Raw genomic sequence first — 15,691 nt, forward strand, 5'->3', positions numbered from 1 at the left:
GAGGGGTAACTTTGTTTACATAAAGGGTGGCGGGTGTATGGAACGAGCTGCCGGAGGAAATAATTGAGGCAGGTACTATCACAATGTTTAAGAAACATTTAGGCAGGTACACGAATAGGACAGGTTTAGAGGGATAAAGGCCAAATGCAGGCAGGTGGGACTAGTGTAGATGGGACATAATCGCCGGAGTGGGTAGGTTGGGCTGATGGATCAGTTTCCATGCTGTAAGACTCTATGACTATGTGTCAACTTGAGGATATCTGGGTCAAATGAGGATCAAAGCAAAGGGGATTAGAGCAAAGACATTCAGACTGAAAATAGAGGGGGGGGGGGAACAACTGAAAATAAAGACCAGGGCCAGTCACAAATAAACTAAGGCTGAGCGTTGCCGGGTAGGCCCATTGTGGGCCAGGGAAGGTGTTATCTCAAGAGAAACAATGTGGAGAACCATGGAACAGGTAAAACAGTTAGGGAGGAGGGAGGGGGAGGAGGGAGGGGGAGGAGAAGATAGTGGGGAGGGGAGGAGAGTATGAAATGAAGTTATTTAAATTTAGAGAAATTCAATGTTCATACCGCTGGTTTGGAAGCTGCCCAAGCGAAATATGAGCTGTTGTTCCTCCAGTTTGCATGTGGCCTCACACTGGCAGTGGAGGAGGTCCAGGACGGAAAGCTCAGTGTGGGAATGGGAAGGGAAATAGCTGGCAACTGAGAGATCTTGTGGGCCTTGGCCTACTATGTTTGCTGGGCAATTTGTTGCAAATCGTTGAAAGTGTCGTTGTAGATTTGTTCAAGACGGCGGGAAATTTGTCCAAGATGGCGCCCAAACCAGGTGACTATATGCGTGCTGGCTACAGAAGTAGATCTACAAACACATATCACAATCGCTCTACACTCGTAAATCTCTATTCCTACACCAACATTTAGAGTCATAGAGTGATACAGTGTGGAAACGGGCCCTTCATCCCAACTTGCCCACACTGGCCAATACACTGGTCGCAGCTACACTAGTCACACCTGCCCGCGTTTGGTTCATATCCCTCCAAACCTGTCCTATCCATGTACCTGTCTAAAGGGCCTGTCACACTTTCCTGAGTTACTCACGAATTCTCCCGAGTTTTCCCCTTGAATCAAACTCGGAGAGCTAGTCCGTAGGAGTCCGTAGATATATCGCAGCGGCTCGTAATGCCAGCTGTAGGTACTCGGGGCATCAGGTAAGTCGGGACATTTTTTCAGCATGTTGAAAAATGTCCACAAGTTTAAAAAAATAGCCCCGAGTACCTACGGCTGGTATCTCCGAGTTTGAATCAAGGGGAAAACTTGGGAGAATTCATGAGTAACTCGGGAAAATGGGACAGACCCTTAACTGTGTTGGGATAGTCCCAGCCTCAACTACCTCTGGCAGCTTGTTCCATACATCCACCACCCTTTATGTGGAAAAAGTTACCCATCAGATTCCTATTAAATCTTTTCCCCTTCACCTTAAACCAATGTCCTCTGGTCCTCGATTCACCTACTCTGGGTAAGAGACTTCTTACTTTAACTAAGATATTCACTGTAAATAGCTCGATTGCGATCATGTATTGTCTTTCCGCTGACAAGATAGCAGGCAAGAAAAAGCTCTTTGCCGTACCTTGGTACGTGTGACAATAGAACGAAACTGAAGCTTTCTCTGTCCGTTTTCCTAGGTAATTCTCTGCTGCTGAACCCATCGCTGCAGCAAGACCTGACGGTGAGCAGGACCTACAGTGGACCCATCTGCTTCCAGGAGCCCATGGGCAAGGAGCTCATGAACCAGTCGCCCCTCTTTGACTCTCTGCCGGGGATCAAGGTCAAGGTCCAGAGTTCTCTCATGGTGTCGCTGGGGGTGGCTGACGGAGTGGAGTACCAGGGGAGGGTATCGTCCCGCACCTACCCTCGTAACAGCAGGGTGGCTGACAAAATGCACCACCCACGAAGCAACGCGTCGAGCTCTCAGCATCTCCCCGCTGCCCTCGCTAGGGCCGGGGACCGGACCAGCGGTATATTCGGGTGCCTCGGAGGATGTCTGGTGGGACCCGCCAAAGGTATGGAGCCGAATTTACCGAAACCTCCCGGCTGCCAGAGCAAGGTGGTTGAGATGGGCCACAACCACCAGTCTCCGCCACCAATGACCTCAATCAGTCCAATTACCTGATTGTCAAGTCAAGTCAAGTCAAGTTTATTTGTCACATACACATACGAGATGTGCAGTGAAATGAAAGTGGCGATTGAAACTTAAGGGCCTGTCCCGCTTGGTGATTTTTTTCGGCAACTGCCGGTATCTAACGTGCGTGACGACGTTTGACTCGCGGTGTTTTTCCAAGTGTCGCAGCATTTTTTTGCCGCCACTAGATTTTTAAATGTTCGAAATCTTTTGGCGACACTGATACGACGCCGGTAGTCGCAGAAAAAATCGGCAAGTGGGACAGGCCCTTTGCCGAATAGTTAGCTGCCAGAGGTGGTGCTAGAGAATTTCCTCATTGAAACTTAACGAACAGTGAAAGGCCTGGATAGAGTGAACGTGGAGAGGTGGTGAGGGAGCCTAGGACCAGAGGTCATAGGATGATTCTTAAGATGGAAGATGAGGAGGAATTTCTTTAGTCAGAGGGTGGTGAATCTGTGGAATTCATTGCCACGGAAGGCTGTGGAGGCCAAGTCAATGGGTATTTTTAAGGCGGAGATTGACTGATTCTTGATTAGTGCGGGTGTCAGAGGCTATGCGGAGAAGGCAGGAGAATGGGGTTGCGAGGGGGAGAGATAGATCAACCGTGATTGAATGGCGGAGTAGACTCGGTGGGGCAAGTGGGAGGTGAGGACCACGTGGAGAAGGCAGAGGAGTAGAGCAGCCGCCATCAAACTGAACAGTCAAGTCAAGTTTATTTGTCACATACACATACGAGATGTGCAGTGAAATGAAAGTGGCAATGCTCGCGGACTTTTGTGCAAAAGACAAACAACAAAACAACCAAACAAATTATAAACACAATCATAACACACATATTCTTTTACATAAAAAATAATGGAAGGAAAAACGTTCAGTATAGTTAGTCCCTGGTGAGATAGGCTTGGGGTAGGTTTGAGAGGGCCAGGTCTGAAGAAGGGTCTCGGCCCGAAACGTCACCCATTCCTTCTCTCCAGAGATGTTGCCTGTCCCGCTGAGTTACTCCAGCATTTTGTGTCTATGTCAGGTAACCTCTTTCTCTTGTTCCTCCTTCCTTGTGTTCATGTCAACCGATTCAGCCACTTGCCCGTCCCATCCATACCACGCACCCATTGTTAAAGTCAGGCCGGTGTGATCAAGTTAAAGTGCCCTTTGAGGGGGTTTGATGGAAGTGGAAAGACATCGGGCGAGATTAATCAACTGCAAAGCGATGGACTGCACTCACTGGATGTCCTTGCTGCTGTTGCAGCTGCAATTACTCTTGGATTAGTTGTTGCATCAGCTGACAATCCTCAGAGCTGGGCTCGCTGCTGAAGGATTAGCTTTCAGCTCGCTCCATATGGTACCCTGTAATTACGCCGATGGTGAATGATTCAATTTCTGCAGTTGACGAGAACCTCGTGCAATTGTAATGGGAGCGGGGAAAATGTGGCCATTCATCTTCTCGTTTTACACTGTCCAAGTGCGGCCACCGGCATTTATTCATCGGCAAGTGATTTATTCCCCAAATCAAACCCTTCCAAATCTTAGAAAATGATTAGATAGCGTTCACAAACTCATGGGTGTGCAGCTCTGGACCCCAGTTGAACATCATCAGCAGCTCAATAGTCTTTCTTGTCATGGTCAGTCCCACCACAACGCTCCATGTCTCTGTAACTCCTTCCATCTCCACCCCTCGCTATGATCTCTGCACTCCTCCCTCCAACCCTGAGGTCCACAACATACCACCCAAGACTCCTCCAACCTCCAACCTCATTCCTCTCTCTTCTCCTTTGATCATCCCTGGATAGAGTTCTTGGTTTCTTGGTCCTCCAAACTATTCCAAATGTGGATGTGGAGAGGGTGTTTCCACTCGTGGGAGAGTCTAGAACCAGAGGTCACACAGCCTCAGAATTAGAGGATGTGAGGAGACATTTCTTGAGTCAGAGGGTGGTGAATCTGTGGAATTCTTTGCCACAGAAGGCTGTGGAGGCCAAGTCAATGGATATTTTTATGGCAGAGCCCTTCAAACACTAGATTGAGTGTTCAGGTTGATGAATGGGGTGAAAATAAACAGGGCTGCTTTGTCTGGGATGGTGTAAATCTTCTTGACAGTTGTCGGTTCTGTGCTGATCGTGTCATAAGGTTATAAGATCATAAGTGATAAGAGAAGAATTATGGGCCTGTCCTACTCAGGCTATTTTTAGGCGACTGTCATAGTCGTAGCAGGTCGCCGAAACACATTCTTCGACATCAAATTTGAAATAGAATCATTACTTTAACAACAAAACAAAAACAAAGTCATCACCAGCGACAACCTACGTTAACCTGGTGACAACCACGACAGCACCTACATCAGGAGAAGTCAAGCTAAGCTCATTGGCATCAAACCCACTGTCCCCGAAAAATTTTCAGCATGTTGAAAATCCAGCGGCAACCAGAAAGATGCTACGGCTCTTTTGGCGACTGAGGAGACGACTCACGACCATACAGGCGACACCCCAGTGACCATGTGGCCACAGCCTAGTCGCCGACAAAATCGCCTAAGTGGGACAGGCCCATGAGGCAAACACTCAGTAACATTTTTTGAGATAGGCGCAACATGCTGGAGTAGCTCAGTGGGTCAGGCAGCTTCTTGGGAGAAAAGGAATAGGTGACGTTGAGGGTCGAGATCCTTCTTCAGACTGAGGGTCCGTGGCTTATCTTGTGGAGATTCTGCACATGGAGCAGACAGAATGTGTAGTCAAGTCAAGTCAAGTTTATTTGTCACATACACATACGCGATGTGCAGTGAAATGAAAGTGGCAATGCTCGCGGACTTTTGTGCAAAAGACAAACAACAAAACAACCAAACAAATTATAAACACAATCATAACACACATATTCTTTTACATAATAAATAATGGAAGGAAAAACGTTCTGTAGAGTTAGTCCCTGGTGAGAAGGAACTGCAGGTGCTGGTTTACACCGAAGATAGACGCAAAATGCTGGAGTACCTCAGCGGGCCAGGCAGTGTCCCTGGATAGAGATGCATTCCTTCTATCCACAGATGTTGCCTGGCCCGCTGAGTTACTCCAGCATGTTGTGTCTATCTGCAGATGCTCCACTGTGTGCTTGCATGCTGCACTGTACTATTGAACTCTGCGTAAATTCATCTGTTGGAACCTTCCTGCAATTTAAATTCAGGCTTGACTTTCAGAAAACACATAAAATGGGGAAACATAATTTATTGAATCTGCATGCAATTTCTGGAATAGATAAAAAGGCTAAAAATATATGCAGAAAGAGCTGTATATCACAGGAGATAATATTGTTATGTTCACGGACCTAGAAGAAAGCTCTTAGGTCATATGTTTGATTTTTTTCAGTGTTGTGTTCATTAAGGTGAAGAATATTGGTGCTGGAGCAAGGAATAGTTTTAGGTTTTAGTTTTAGTTTAGAGACAACAGCGTGGAAACAGGCCCTTCGACCCACTGAATCCATGCCATCCAGCGATCTCTGTGCACCAGTTCTACCAGTTCTATCCGTTTTTCCTTCCATTATTTATTATGTAAAAGAATATGTGTGTTATGATTGTGTTTATAATTTGTTTGGTTGTTTTGTTGTTTGTCTTTTGCACAAAAGTCCGCGAGCATTGCCACTTTCATTTCACTGCACATCTCGTATGTGTATGTGACAAATAAACTTGACTTGACTTGATTTGACTTGACATACCAGGGACAATTTACAGAAGGCAATTAACCCAGAAAGCTGCACGTCTTTGGAGTGTGGGAGGAAACCGAAGCACCCGGAGAAAACCCACGCGGTCACAGGGGAAGAACGTGCAAACTCCATACAGACATCACCCGTAGTCAGGTCTCCGACGTTGTAGAGTGACAACTCTACCACTGCGCCACGGTGCCGCCTCTGTTCGCTGTTCGACTGTTCATTAAAAATCTCCAGCCACGAGAACCACAGCCATCTCCAGCAGCACAATGATAGAACAAGTGGGTTAGTGGGTTTTCTCCGAGTGTCGTGAGGTAGGCTGAGACTGACCCCCCCCCCCCCCCCCCCCCCCACAAACCCCCACCCCCCAACCCCAATCAATTTGCACATCCCCCAAGCCTTTCCACTTGTAACTTTAATTTCATGTTTCATGTAGTTTGTGTTTTCAAGACTGTTGGCAGATCAATTTCCCTCCTGTATTAAATAAAGTTCTATTGTATCGTAAGTTTATTGGCACCAGTGTCCTGGTGAATAAATGCTACTCAACCAACATCAGGTGGTGATTATGGAGCCAGTGGTAGAAAATGATTGTGCATTCATTGGCTTCCAAGATCCCTACTTACAACAGTGTCTGCACTTCAGAAATGTTTTGTCGGTAGTAAAGAGCTTTGTTGCGACCTAAGGTTGTAAAATATGCATTAAAAACAAAACATTTTGTTTGTAGACCTTTTTATGAAACGCTAGAAGTCAGTTTGTACCCACAAGCCTATTACTTTAGTGTAAAGACAAGAAACTGCAGATGCTGGTTCACACAAAAGGAGTGTAGGAAGGAACAATAGATGCTGGTTTATACCGAAGGTAGACGCACAGTGCCTATCAGTAACTCAGCGGGACAGGCGGCATCTCTGGAGGAAAGGAACAGATTACTTTGGATTGAGACCCTTCTTCAAACCTGGAAGTGAAGAAGGGTCTCGACCCGAAACATTATTTATTTCTTCTCTCCAGTGATGCTGCCTGCCCTGCCTTTTGTGTCTATCTTCTAACACAATAGGACACAGTTCCCCCCCCCCCCCCCCCCCCCCACCTCACCTCACCCCCCACCACCACCCCATTAATTCTGAAGAGGGGTCCTGATCCAAAACATTGCCTATCCATGTTCCATCTTCTCCAGAGATACTGCCTGAGCCGCTGAGTTACTCCAGCTTTTTGTGTCTATTTTCCCCACTGTCTGCTCTCTCTTCTGTCTCCAGCTCTCGTGATGTTATCGATGTATTCCTCTGCCATTTGTTAGCCCTTCTGAAAGTCTCTCTTTGCCGCGCAACGACACAACATTATCCATCCATAATTCTGGCCGTGATTGAGTAATTTACCTGCTTGAATTATTTCCTCAGTTAGACTCGAGGACTGTTGCATGAAGACTGCTGTGCGACCATCTGGTCCTCTGCCCATCTATGTCCCCAGCTCATGGGCTGCAAGTGAATTCGTGCCGAGAGGCAGTGTTATATTTTCTGCTGATTTCTTAACTGAAAACAGATGGGGTTTGAGATCATGAAATTTGAGCTTCAATGTCTCAAAATATTATTCTGTGTGTTAAAATGGCTTCTCTCTGAGAATGCTGTACCACAGTGACAGCCAATAATCAAATGTGGTTTAACTTTTGGAAGGAAGGGTTCTTATTAGGGGCATTAACATTTTATTCCTCCGATTGGCCCCATTGCACGCACCATCTCTGATCGGTGCCAACATGTGTACTGAACTCAAACTGGAAGAACAGTTTGATCGAGGGGTATCATTCTTAGTCAGTAGTAATAAGGAGATGGTCACCTACAAACTGCCCCATCATGGGTGGTCCCTCGAAACGAGCATGACTGTCCTCTCATGGAGGACGCCTGTGCGTGACTTTGTTTAACATGGGGAGACTGGTGCACAGACAGCCACCCCACATGGTCCTTGACAGATCTGGGTCGGGATCTAGTGGCATGGAGTCCAAGATGACCGGAGACCCTTTTCTGCTGCAGCCTTCATCCGCCTTCCCAGCCGTTGTGACGCTCCACTAAGGTCAGCCATCGTCCTCCGCCTGTTCCACCGTTGAGGTCTTGGTTGGATTGCTCTTTGTTAGAGACCTCCCCCTCGACCTTACCACCATGGGTGACCCTACCAGGAGCATAGCTCCAGACGGCATCGCTCTCAGGATCTCAGGTCCACACAAGCTTCTCCACCACCACAAGGTGACAATCCACATATTGTGCTTACTGTGCTGCCCATTATGTTGCATTAAGGTCCATAGTAGAGTCTAAGAATCATACAGCATGGAAACAGGCCCTTCACCCCACTGGGTCCATGCCGACCAGCGATCACCCCTTGCTCAACCACTATCCCATATGCTCAGGATAGTTTACAATTTTACCAAAGCCAATTAATCTACGTCTTTGGAGTGTGGGAGGAAACCAGGGCACCCAGGGGAAACCCACGCGGTCCCGGTGAGAATGCACAAACTCCGTACAGACAAGTGCCCGTAGTCAGGATCGAACCAGGACCTCTGGCGCTGTAAGGCAGCAACTCTACCGCTGTGCCACCGTGCTGACTCTGTTCGAAAAATTCTCACATTTTTTGATTTCCCAAAAATCTCCAGCAAAATACAGCTCAATTATAGAGCGAGATGTTTGTACATTCTCCTCGTGACCACGTGTGTTTTTTCTGGGTGCTCTAGTTTCCTCTCGCACTCCAAAGACGTACAGGTTTGCAGGTTAATTGGCTTCTGTAAAATCCCCTGTGTGTAGAATAGAGGGAGTGTATGGGGTGATCGTAGGTCTGTACGGGCTCGGTGGGCCGAAGGGCCTGTTTCCGCGCCGAAGTCTAAAGTCCAAAGAACGGCCTCCAGTCACAGATGTCCCGTGGTGTTCAGATGGCCAGAGTCCACAGGGACTGAAGAGCACTCTGCATCACGCTGCACTGGAATTGAATACAGTAGATGGCAAAGGGAATTAGTGATCAGAGCGCAGATGGAGATGAGGTGACATTTCTAAATTACCTCTTTCAGACAAATGATAGCGTGCAGGTATTGAAGGACTGCCCGAGGTTCAAGCATTGCAGTGCCAAATCCACACAGGCTGCCATTCACACTTCTTCTGCTCTCATAATGAAGTTCAATTTAAAATAACAGCAGAGGACCTTCAAGCTCAGCATGGTCGCAGAATAACCCATTATTTGGGGTTGTTTGGAACAGTCAGCGGCTGCATTTCTCGAGCTGCATGTCAGTTTATGATAGACATTCGACTTTGTTTTAGACTTCAGCGATACAGTGAGGAGACCAGCCCTTTGGCCCAGCGAGTCCATGCCGGCCAGCGGGTCAGCGCCGACTCGCACTTTGCCATCACCACCTTAGGCGTTGGGACAATGTACACATTTTTTCACACGTCAGTTAACCTACAAACCTGTACGTCTCTGAAATGTGGGAGGAAACTGGAGCACCTGGAGAAAACCCACGCAGGTTCACGGGGAGAAAGTACAAACTCCATACAATAAACAATAGGTGCAGGAGTAGGCCATTCGGCCCTTCGAGCCAGCACCGCCATTCAATATGATCATGGCTGATCATCCCCAATCAGCGGGCTGTCTCCACCTCTTCCTTTCATCCTGCCTGGTGTCATAGTGTCTTTGTCAATTATGTTGCTCCTGCTTTATTGCCTTTAAAATATTCCCATTAACATTGTTATTTCTGGCAACGTTATATCATCGTCAAGGTTCCTCAATGCGCTTTCAGCCCCGTAGTTTACGATTCACATCAAAGTTAAAATTAATCATTTGATTTGTGTTGTAGAAGTTAGTCTTCTGTGTGTCGAGAGTAACAAAATGCTGGAGTAACTCAGCGGGACAGGCAGCATCTCTGGATAGAAGGAATGGGTGACGTTTCGGGTCGAGACCCTTCTTCAGACTGAGAGTCAAGGGAGAGGGAGACACAGAGATAAAGGCCCTGTCCTACTTTTCCGAGTTACTTACTCATGCCAGCCGTAGGTACTTAGGGCTATATTTTTTACTCGTGGACATTTTTCAACATGCTGAAAAAACATCCCGACTTACCTGATGCCCCGAGTACCTACGGCTGGCATTATGAGCCGCTACAAAATATCTACGGACTCCTATGGCCTCCAACTGACTCGCTACGGACATTCTCCGAGTTTGAATGAAGGGGAACATAGAAACATAGAAAATAGGTGCAGGAGTAGGCCAATAGGCCCTTCGAGCCTGCACCGCCATTCAATATGATCATGGCTAATCATCCAACTCTGTATCCTGTACCTGCCTTCTCTCCATACCCCCTGATCCCTTTAGCCACAAGGGCCACATCTAACTCCCTCTTAAATATAGCAAATGAACTGACCTCAACTACCTTCTGTGGCAGAGAGTTCTACAGATTCACCACTCTTTGTGTAAAAAATGATTTTCTCATCTCGGTCCTAAAAGACTTCCCTGTTATCCTTAAACTGTGACCCCTTGTTCTGGACTTCCCCAACATGGGGAACAATCTGCCTGCATCTAGCCTGTCCAACCCCAAAACTCGGGAGAATTCGTGAGTAACTCTGGAAAGTGGGACAGGGCCTTAAGGAAGTGTACGGTGTGAAAACGAGATATCAAAGGCTATCTTCGGTGTAAACCAGCATCTGCAGTTCCTTCCCACACATTTCCTCTGCTCTGTGTAGAACCTGGTTGGGTGGTCCAACTGGCTGTAGATCTGGGCTAATGACAAAGTGCTGGAGGAACTAATGGGCGGCAAATTGGCGCAGCGGTAGAGCTGCTGCCTTACTCGTGCAGTCTGTATGGAGTTTGTACGTTTTCCCTGTGACCTGCATGAGTTTTTTCTGGGATCTCCGGTTTCCTCCCACATCCCAAAGACGTACAGATTTGTACGTTAATTGGCTTGGTATAATTGTAAATTGTCCCTAGTGTGTGTAGGATAGTTTTAGTGTGCGGGGGGTCGTTGGTCAGCATGCGTTCGCTGGGCCGAAGGGCCTGTTTCCACGCTGTATATCTAAACTAAATTTAATTTCTCGACTCTATCCCATCTTCCAACCAGCTGCCTGTGATTAGTTGCCAACTAATTGGCTTTTGTGACTAAAATTCTCTAAATATCAGAGTTAAGATTCTCAGAGTTGGCTTGAAAGTGGCCCACTACGAAACTCCAAGATGAAACTTTTGATTTGTTGATGAATTTGTATTCCTTCCTTCCCGCCCATCATTCTTGCAAAGATTTGAGTACATGGCCCATGTATCACACCACTGATACACATCGCTGCTGCAATATTCAATCACAGCGCAGCACAGTGGTCTACAGAGACTGCAGGGGTGCCAGGGTGGTTACGGTACTTGATGATATAAAACGACACAAATAATTACTTCTATAATAGTTATTTGTCAGGAAAGGAACAAACTGTCGCTTGTTCTTTTTGCCTGTTTCCTGTCCAAATATTTTGAGCACTGCAATGAAAAATAAATACATTTTCCTTAGAGTGGGAAGCTAAAAGGGCCTGTCCCACATGGCGATTTTCTCGGCGACTGCCGGCATCATTGACTGATGTAGCCGGTCACCGGAAAATTCGCGGCGTGATGACATATTGACGCGCGGCGTTTTTTCAAGTGTAGCAACATTTTTTTTGTCGCCACTGGATTTTGAAATGTTCAAAATCATTTGGCGACACTGTTATGACGCTGGCAGTCGCCGAAGTAAATCACCAATTGGGACAGGCCCTTAAGTTGAATCTGGGTGTTAACTGCTTGTGCACAAGATCAAGAGTCAAGAGAGTCAAGAGTCAATTTAATTGTCATTTGGACCCCTGGAGGTCCAAACGAAATGCCGTTTCTGCAGCCATACATTACACACAAATAGACCCAGACACAACATCATTACATTTAACATAAACATCCATCACATTGCTGTGATGGAAGGCCAAATAAACTTATCTCTCCACTGCACTCTCCCCCCCCCCCAATGTCAGAGTCAAAGTCATAGCCCCGGCTGGCGATGGCGATTGTCCCGCGGCCATTAAAGCCACGCCGGGTGGTGCGAGGTCGCACACCGGGTCTTGGTGTTGGAGCCCCCGGTGTGCGCTCGCAGAGTCCGCGGCCATTCCAGCCGCGCGGGGCAGTGGTGTCAGGCCCCGCTCCAGGAGCTCTTCGACCCCGCAACTCGGGCGGGAGAAGTCGCGTTGCAGGAGCCCCGAAAAGCGGTCTCCCTCCAGGGAGCCGCGGGCTCCCGGCGCCGTCGTCCTCAGACCCGTCGTTGGAGCCTCCGACTCTCCGGTAGCAGCAGCAGCAGCAGCAGCAGCATCAGCAGCAGCAGCGCTCCTCCACCGCTCCACCCGCTCCGGACCCGGCCAGCTCCGCGACGGCAACGGTGAGTCGGCACCCGAGTCCCCGGCTTCTTCCTGTTGGAGGCCGCTCCTCGTTGCGGCCTCAACGACACCTGAGACCCGACGAGAAAAGGTCGGGTCTCCAGATGAATAGATCAGTGGCACTGCATTACATCACCAGTAACTCAGGTTGATCCCTGATCTCGGCTGCTGTCTTCATAGGTTCTAGGAGCAGAATTGGGCCTCTCAGCCCATCAAGCCTAATCCATCATTCAATCATGGATAAAGATAGACACAAAAAGCTGCAGTAACTCAGCAGGACAGGCAGCATCTCTGGAGAGAAGGAATGGGTGATGTTTCGTGTTGAGGCCCTTCTTCAGATCTACCTATCCCTCTCAAACCCATTCTCAAACCCACTCCCCATAAACCCTGACACCCATACTAATCAAGAATCAGTCAATCTCCGCCTTAAAGGGGCAGGGCAGTGGTAGAGTTGCTGCCTTACAGCGCCAGAGACCAGGGTTCGATCCTGACCACGGGTGCTGTCTGTACGGAGTTTGTACGTTCTCCCCGTGACCTGCGCGGGTTTTCTCCGGGATCTCCGGTTTCTTTACGCACTCCAAAGACGTACAGGTTTGTCGGTTCATTGGCTTGGTATGATTGTAAATTGTCCCTAGTGTGTGTGGGATAGTGTTAATGTGCGGGTCGGCGCGGACTCGGTGGGCCGAAGGGCCTGTTTGCACGCTGGTTCGCTAAAGAAAAACCGTACAAATATCTGCATGGAGTTTGCCTCACGTTCTCCCTGGGACCGCACGTGTCTCCTCCTGGTGCTCCTAATTCCTCCCTTATCCTAAGGACGTGTGGGTGGGTTAATTGGCTTCTGTAAATTGCCCTGGTGTGTTGGTGAGTGGCTGAATATAGGGGGTAGGAGGAGATTGGAAAAAAAGAATGAATGTAGGGTTAGTGTGGGATGAGAGGGGGAACGTTTAATGGAGGTGTCAGATACAGGTTTGTTTACATCGAGAGCGGTGGGGACCTGGAAATAATTGCCAGGGGTGGTGGTGGAGGCAGATACGATAGTGGTGTTTAAGGGGCTTTTGGATAGGCACATGGAGGTGAATGGAATATAGGGCTATGGATCACGCACAGGCAGATGAGATCAGTTTAACTTGGCATCATGTTCAGCACAAACATTGTGGGCTGAAGGGCCTGCTTCCTGGATATGCAATGAATTGCTGGTTGATGATTAGTTCAGACTCTCCTCGCTGACAATGACCTATTCTACATTGTCCTTGATCTCCACCCCCCCTTTGATGTCTCGTTCTCACACCTTACACTTCCTTATCTCTATATCCTCCCCCCACCCCCTTCCCCTGACTCGGTCTCATGAAGAGTCTCGACTCGAAACGTCACCCGTTCCTTCTCACCGGAGATGCTGCCTGTCCCGCTGAGTTGCCCCAGCATTTTGTGTCTATCTTCAGTTTAAACCAGCATCTGCAGTTCCGTCCAACACAGGTACATGGATAGGGCAGGTTTGGAGGGATATGGACCATATGGTGGGACTAGTGTAGCTGGGACATGTTGGCCGGTGTGGGCAAGTTGGGCTGAGGGGCCTGTTTCCACGCTGTATCACTCTATGAGTCTATAGACAATAGACTATAGACAATAGGTGCAGGAGTAGGCCATTCAGCCCTTCGAGCGTGTGATCAATGTCATCATGGCTGATCTTCCCAAATCAGTACCCTGTTCCTGCCTTCTCCCCATATCCCTTGAATCCGCTATCTTTAAGAGCCCTGTGACTCTATAATATAAAGATCCATGTGAATGCATTGTTCTATTCTCCCACTGAAGTTTGCTGTGACAATTATAATTGGTAAAAGTTCTAAACCCATCTCTGACCTTTCGTGAAACTAACCGCGATTTTTTTTTCCTTTATGTGAAAGGAGTCCGTTTAATGGTCCCTTTGGGATCAATTCCGGAGGGGAATTCATGGGAAATGTACATTGCAGTCAATCAAGGCGAAACTAGGTAAGCACAAAAAAAAAACATTCAAACGTGTGGGAGTTTTCCATTCCGCAGGCAAGCGTTTATTGGGAAAAGTGGAGAGATTGTGTATGTTTTGAGCCTTGTGCCGATCTGGGGGGGGGGGGGGTTAAACAGCTGCCTGAAGATGAAAATATGGGGATTATTAATATATTTTCATCATTACTTTGCTAATCAAAGCGAAATACAATGGACTGCGTGCGTGGGCAATGCTTTGTCAATGCTGCATGAAGAATCGTATAAAGTTGTTCTCCGAGAACATTTTGACAATAAATAATTAAAGCTTTGAAATTTAATTGCATGGTTTTAAAAAAACATTAAACATATTCATTAGATATTCTTATGCTTCAGTTCCTTCGCACTGTGCTGTTGAAAGTTGCAACTGAAATATCTGAACTATTAAGGGTGTTTATTATAAATAATTAGCTTCATGTAGGCTAATTATAGTTCCTTATGCTATCATGTGAATGCTCTTCTAATTATGTGGAGATTGGGTGGCACTCTCCCGGTTATTCATTCATCTCTTGGCTAAATATTAGTGAGCGTTGGGTTCCCGCCATATGTATAATTGGGCAGAGTTACATGCTTGGCCCAGTTATGTTGTACAAAAGTTGGACCTGCATTTGTACGAGAAAGAACTGCAGATGCTGGATAAAAGCAAAGGTAGACACAAAATGCTGGAGTAACTCAGCGGGAGGCAGCATCTAGGAATGGGAGAGAAGGAATGGGTGACATAACTCAGTGGCTGCCTCAGCCCACTTGGGCCTATCCCACTTGGCCATCATTTATCATTTACGTGTCACAACGCACGTGATGCGCGCATGGCCTGCATTATGCGTGCACGGTGTTTGGTGATGTAGGCAGTGATGCGCAGTCACGTGCGGCGCCCCAGGATTTTGGGATTCACAAAATCTTCGCACGCCACCTACGTGACGCGCAAATGACGCCCAAGTGGGACAGGCCCTTCACTCCAGCATTTAGTATCTACCATGCATTTGTACAGTGTGTTTCAAGAGAGTCAAGAGTCAAGAGTCAATTTAATTGTCATTTGGACCCCTTGAGGTCCAAACGAAATGCCGTTTCTGCAGCCATACATTACAAACAAATAGACCCCAGACACAACACAATTTACATTTTACATAAACATCCATCACATTGCTGTGATGGAAGGCCAAAAAAACTTATCTCTCCCCTGCACTCCCCCCCCCCCCCCCGATGTCAGAGTCAAAGTCAAGGCCCCCGGCTGGCGATGGCGATTGTCCCGTGGCCATTAAAGCCACGCCGGGTGGTGCGAGGTCGCACACCAGGTCTTGGTGTTAGAGCCCCCGGCGTGCGCTCGCAGAGTCCCACGGCCATTCCAAGCCGCGCGGGGCGGTGATGTTATGCCCCGCTCCAGGAGCTCTTCGACCCCGCAACTCGGGCGGGAGAAGTCGCCGTT

The 15,691-nt window shown here is 47.8% G+C and overlaps 1 protein-coding gene across 2 annotated transcripts in view; it reads left to right on the forward strand.

The window, feature by feature from the left end:
* Positions 1-15,691, forward strand: part of LOC129713297 (netrin receptor UNC5D-like) — a 346,405-nt gene that overhangs the window by 295,466 nt on the left and 35,248 nt on the right. For both annotated transcript variants that reach the window (XM_055662249.1, XM_055662250.1), the window contains exons 10-11: positions 1,686-2,063; positions 14,154-14,238. In XM_055662249.1, coding sequence (XP_055518224.1) covers positions 1,686-2,063; positions 14,154-14,238 — 463 coding nt within the window. The remainder of the gene's footprint in view (positions 1-1,685; positions 2,064-14,153; positions 14,239-15,691) is intronic.

Source organism: Leucoraja erinacea, chromosome 35, assembly GCF_028641065.1.
Source record: "Leucoraja erinacea ecotype New England chromosome 35, Leri_hhj_1, whole genome shotgun sequence".
Lineage (NCBI taxonomy): Eukaryota > Metazoa > Chordata > Chondrichthyes > Rajiformes > Rajidae > Leucoraja > Leucoraja erinaceus.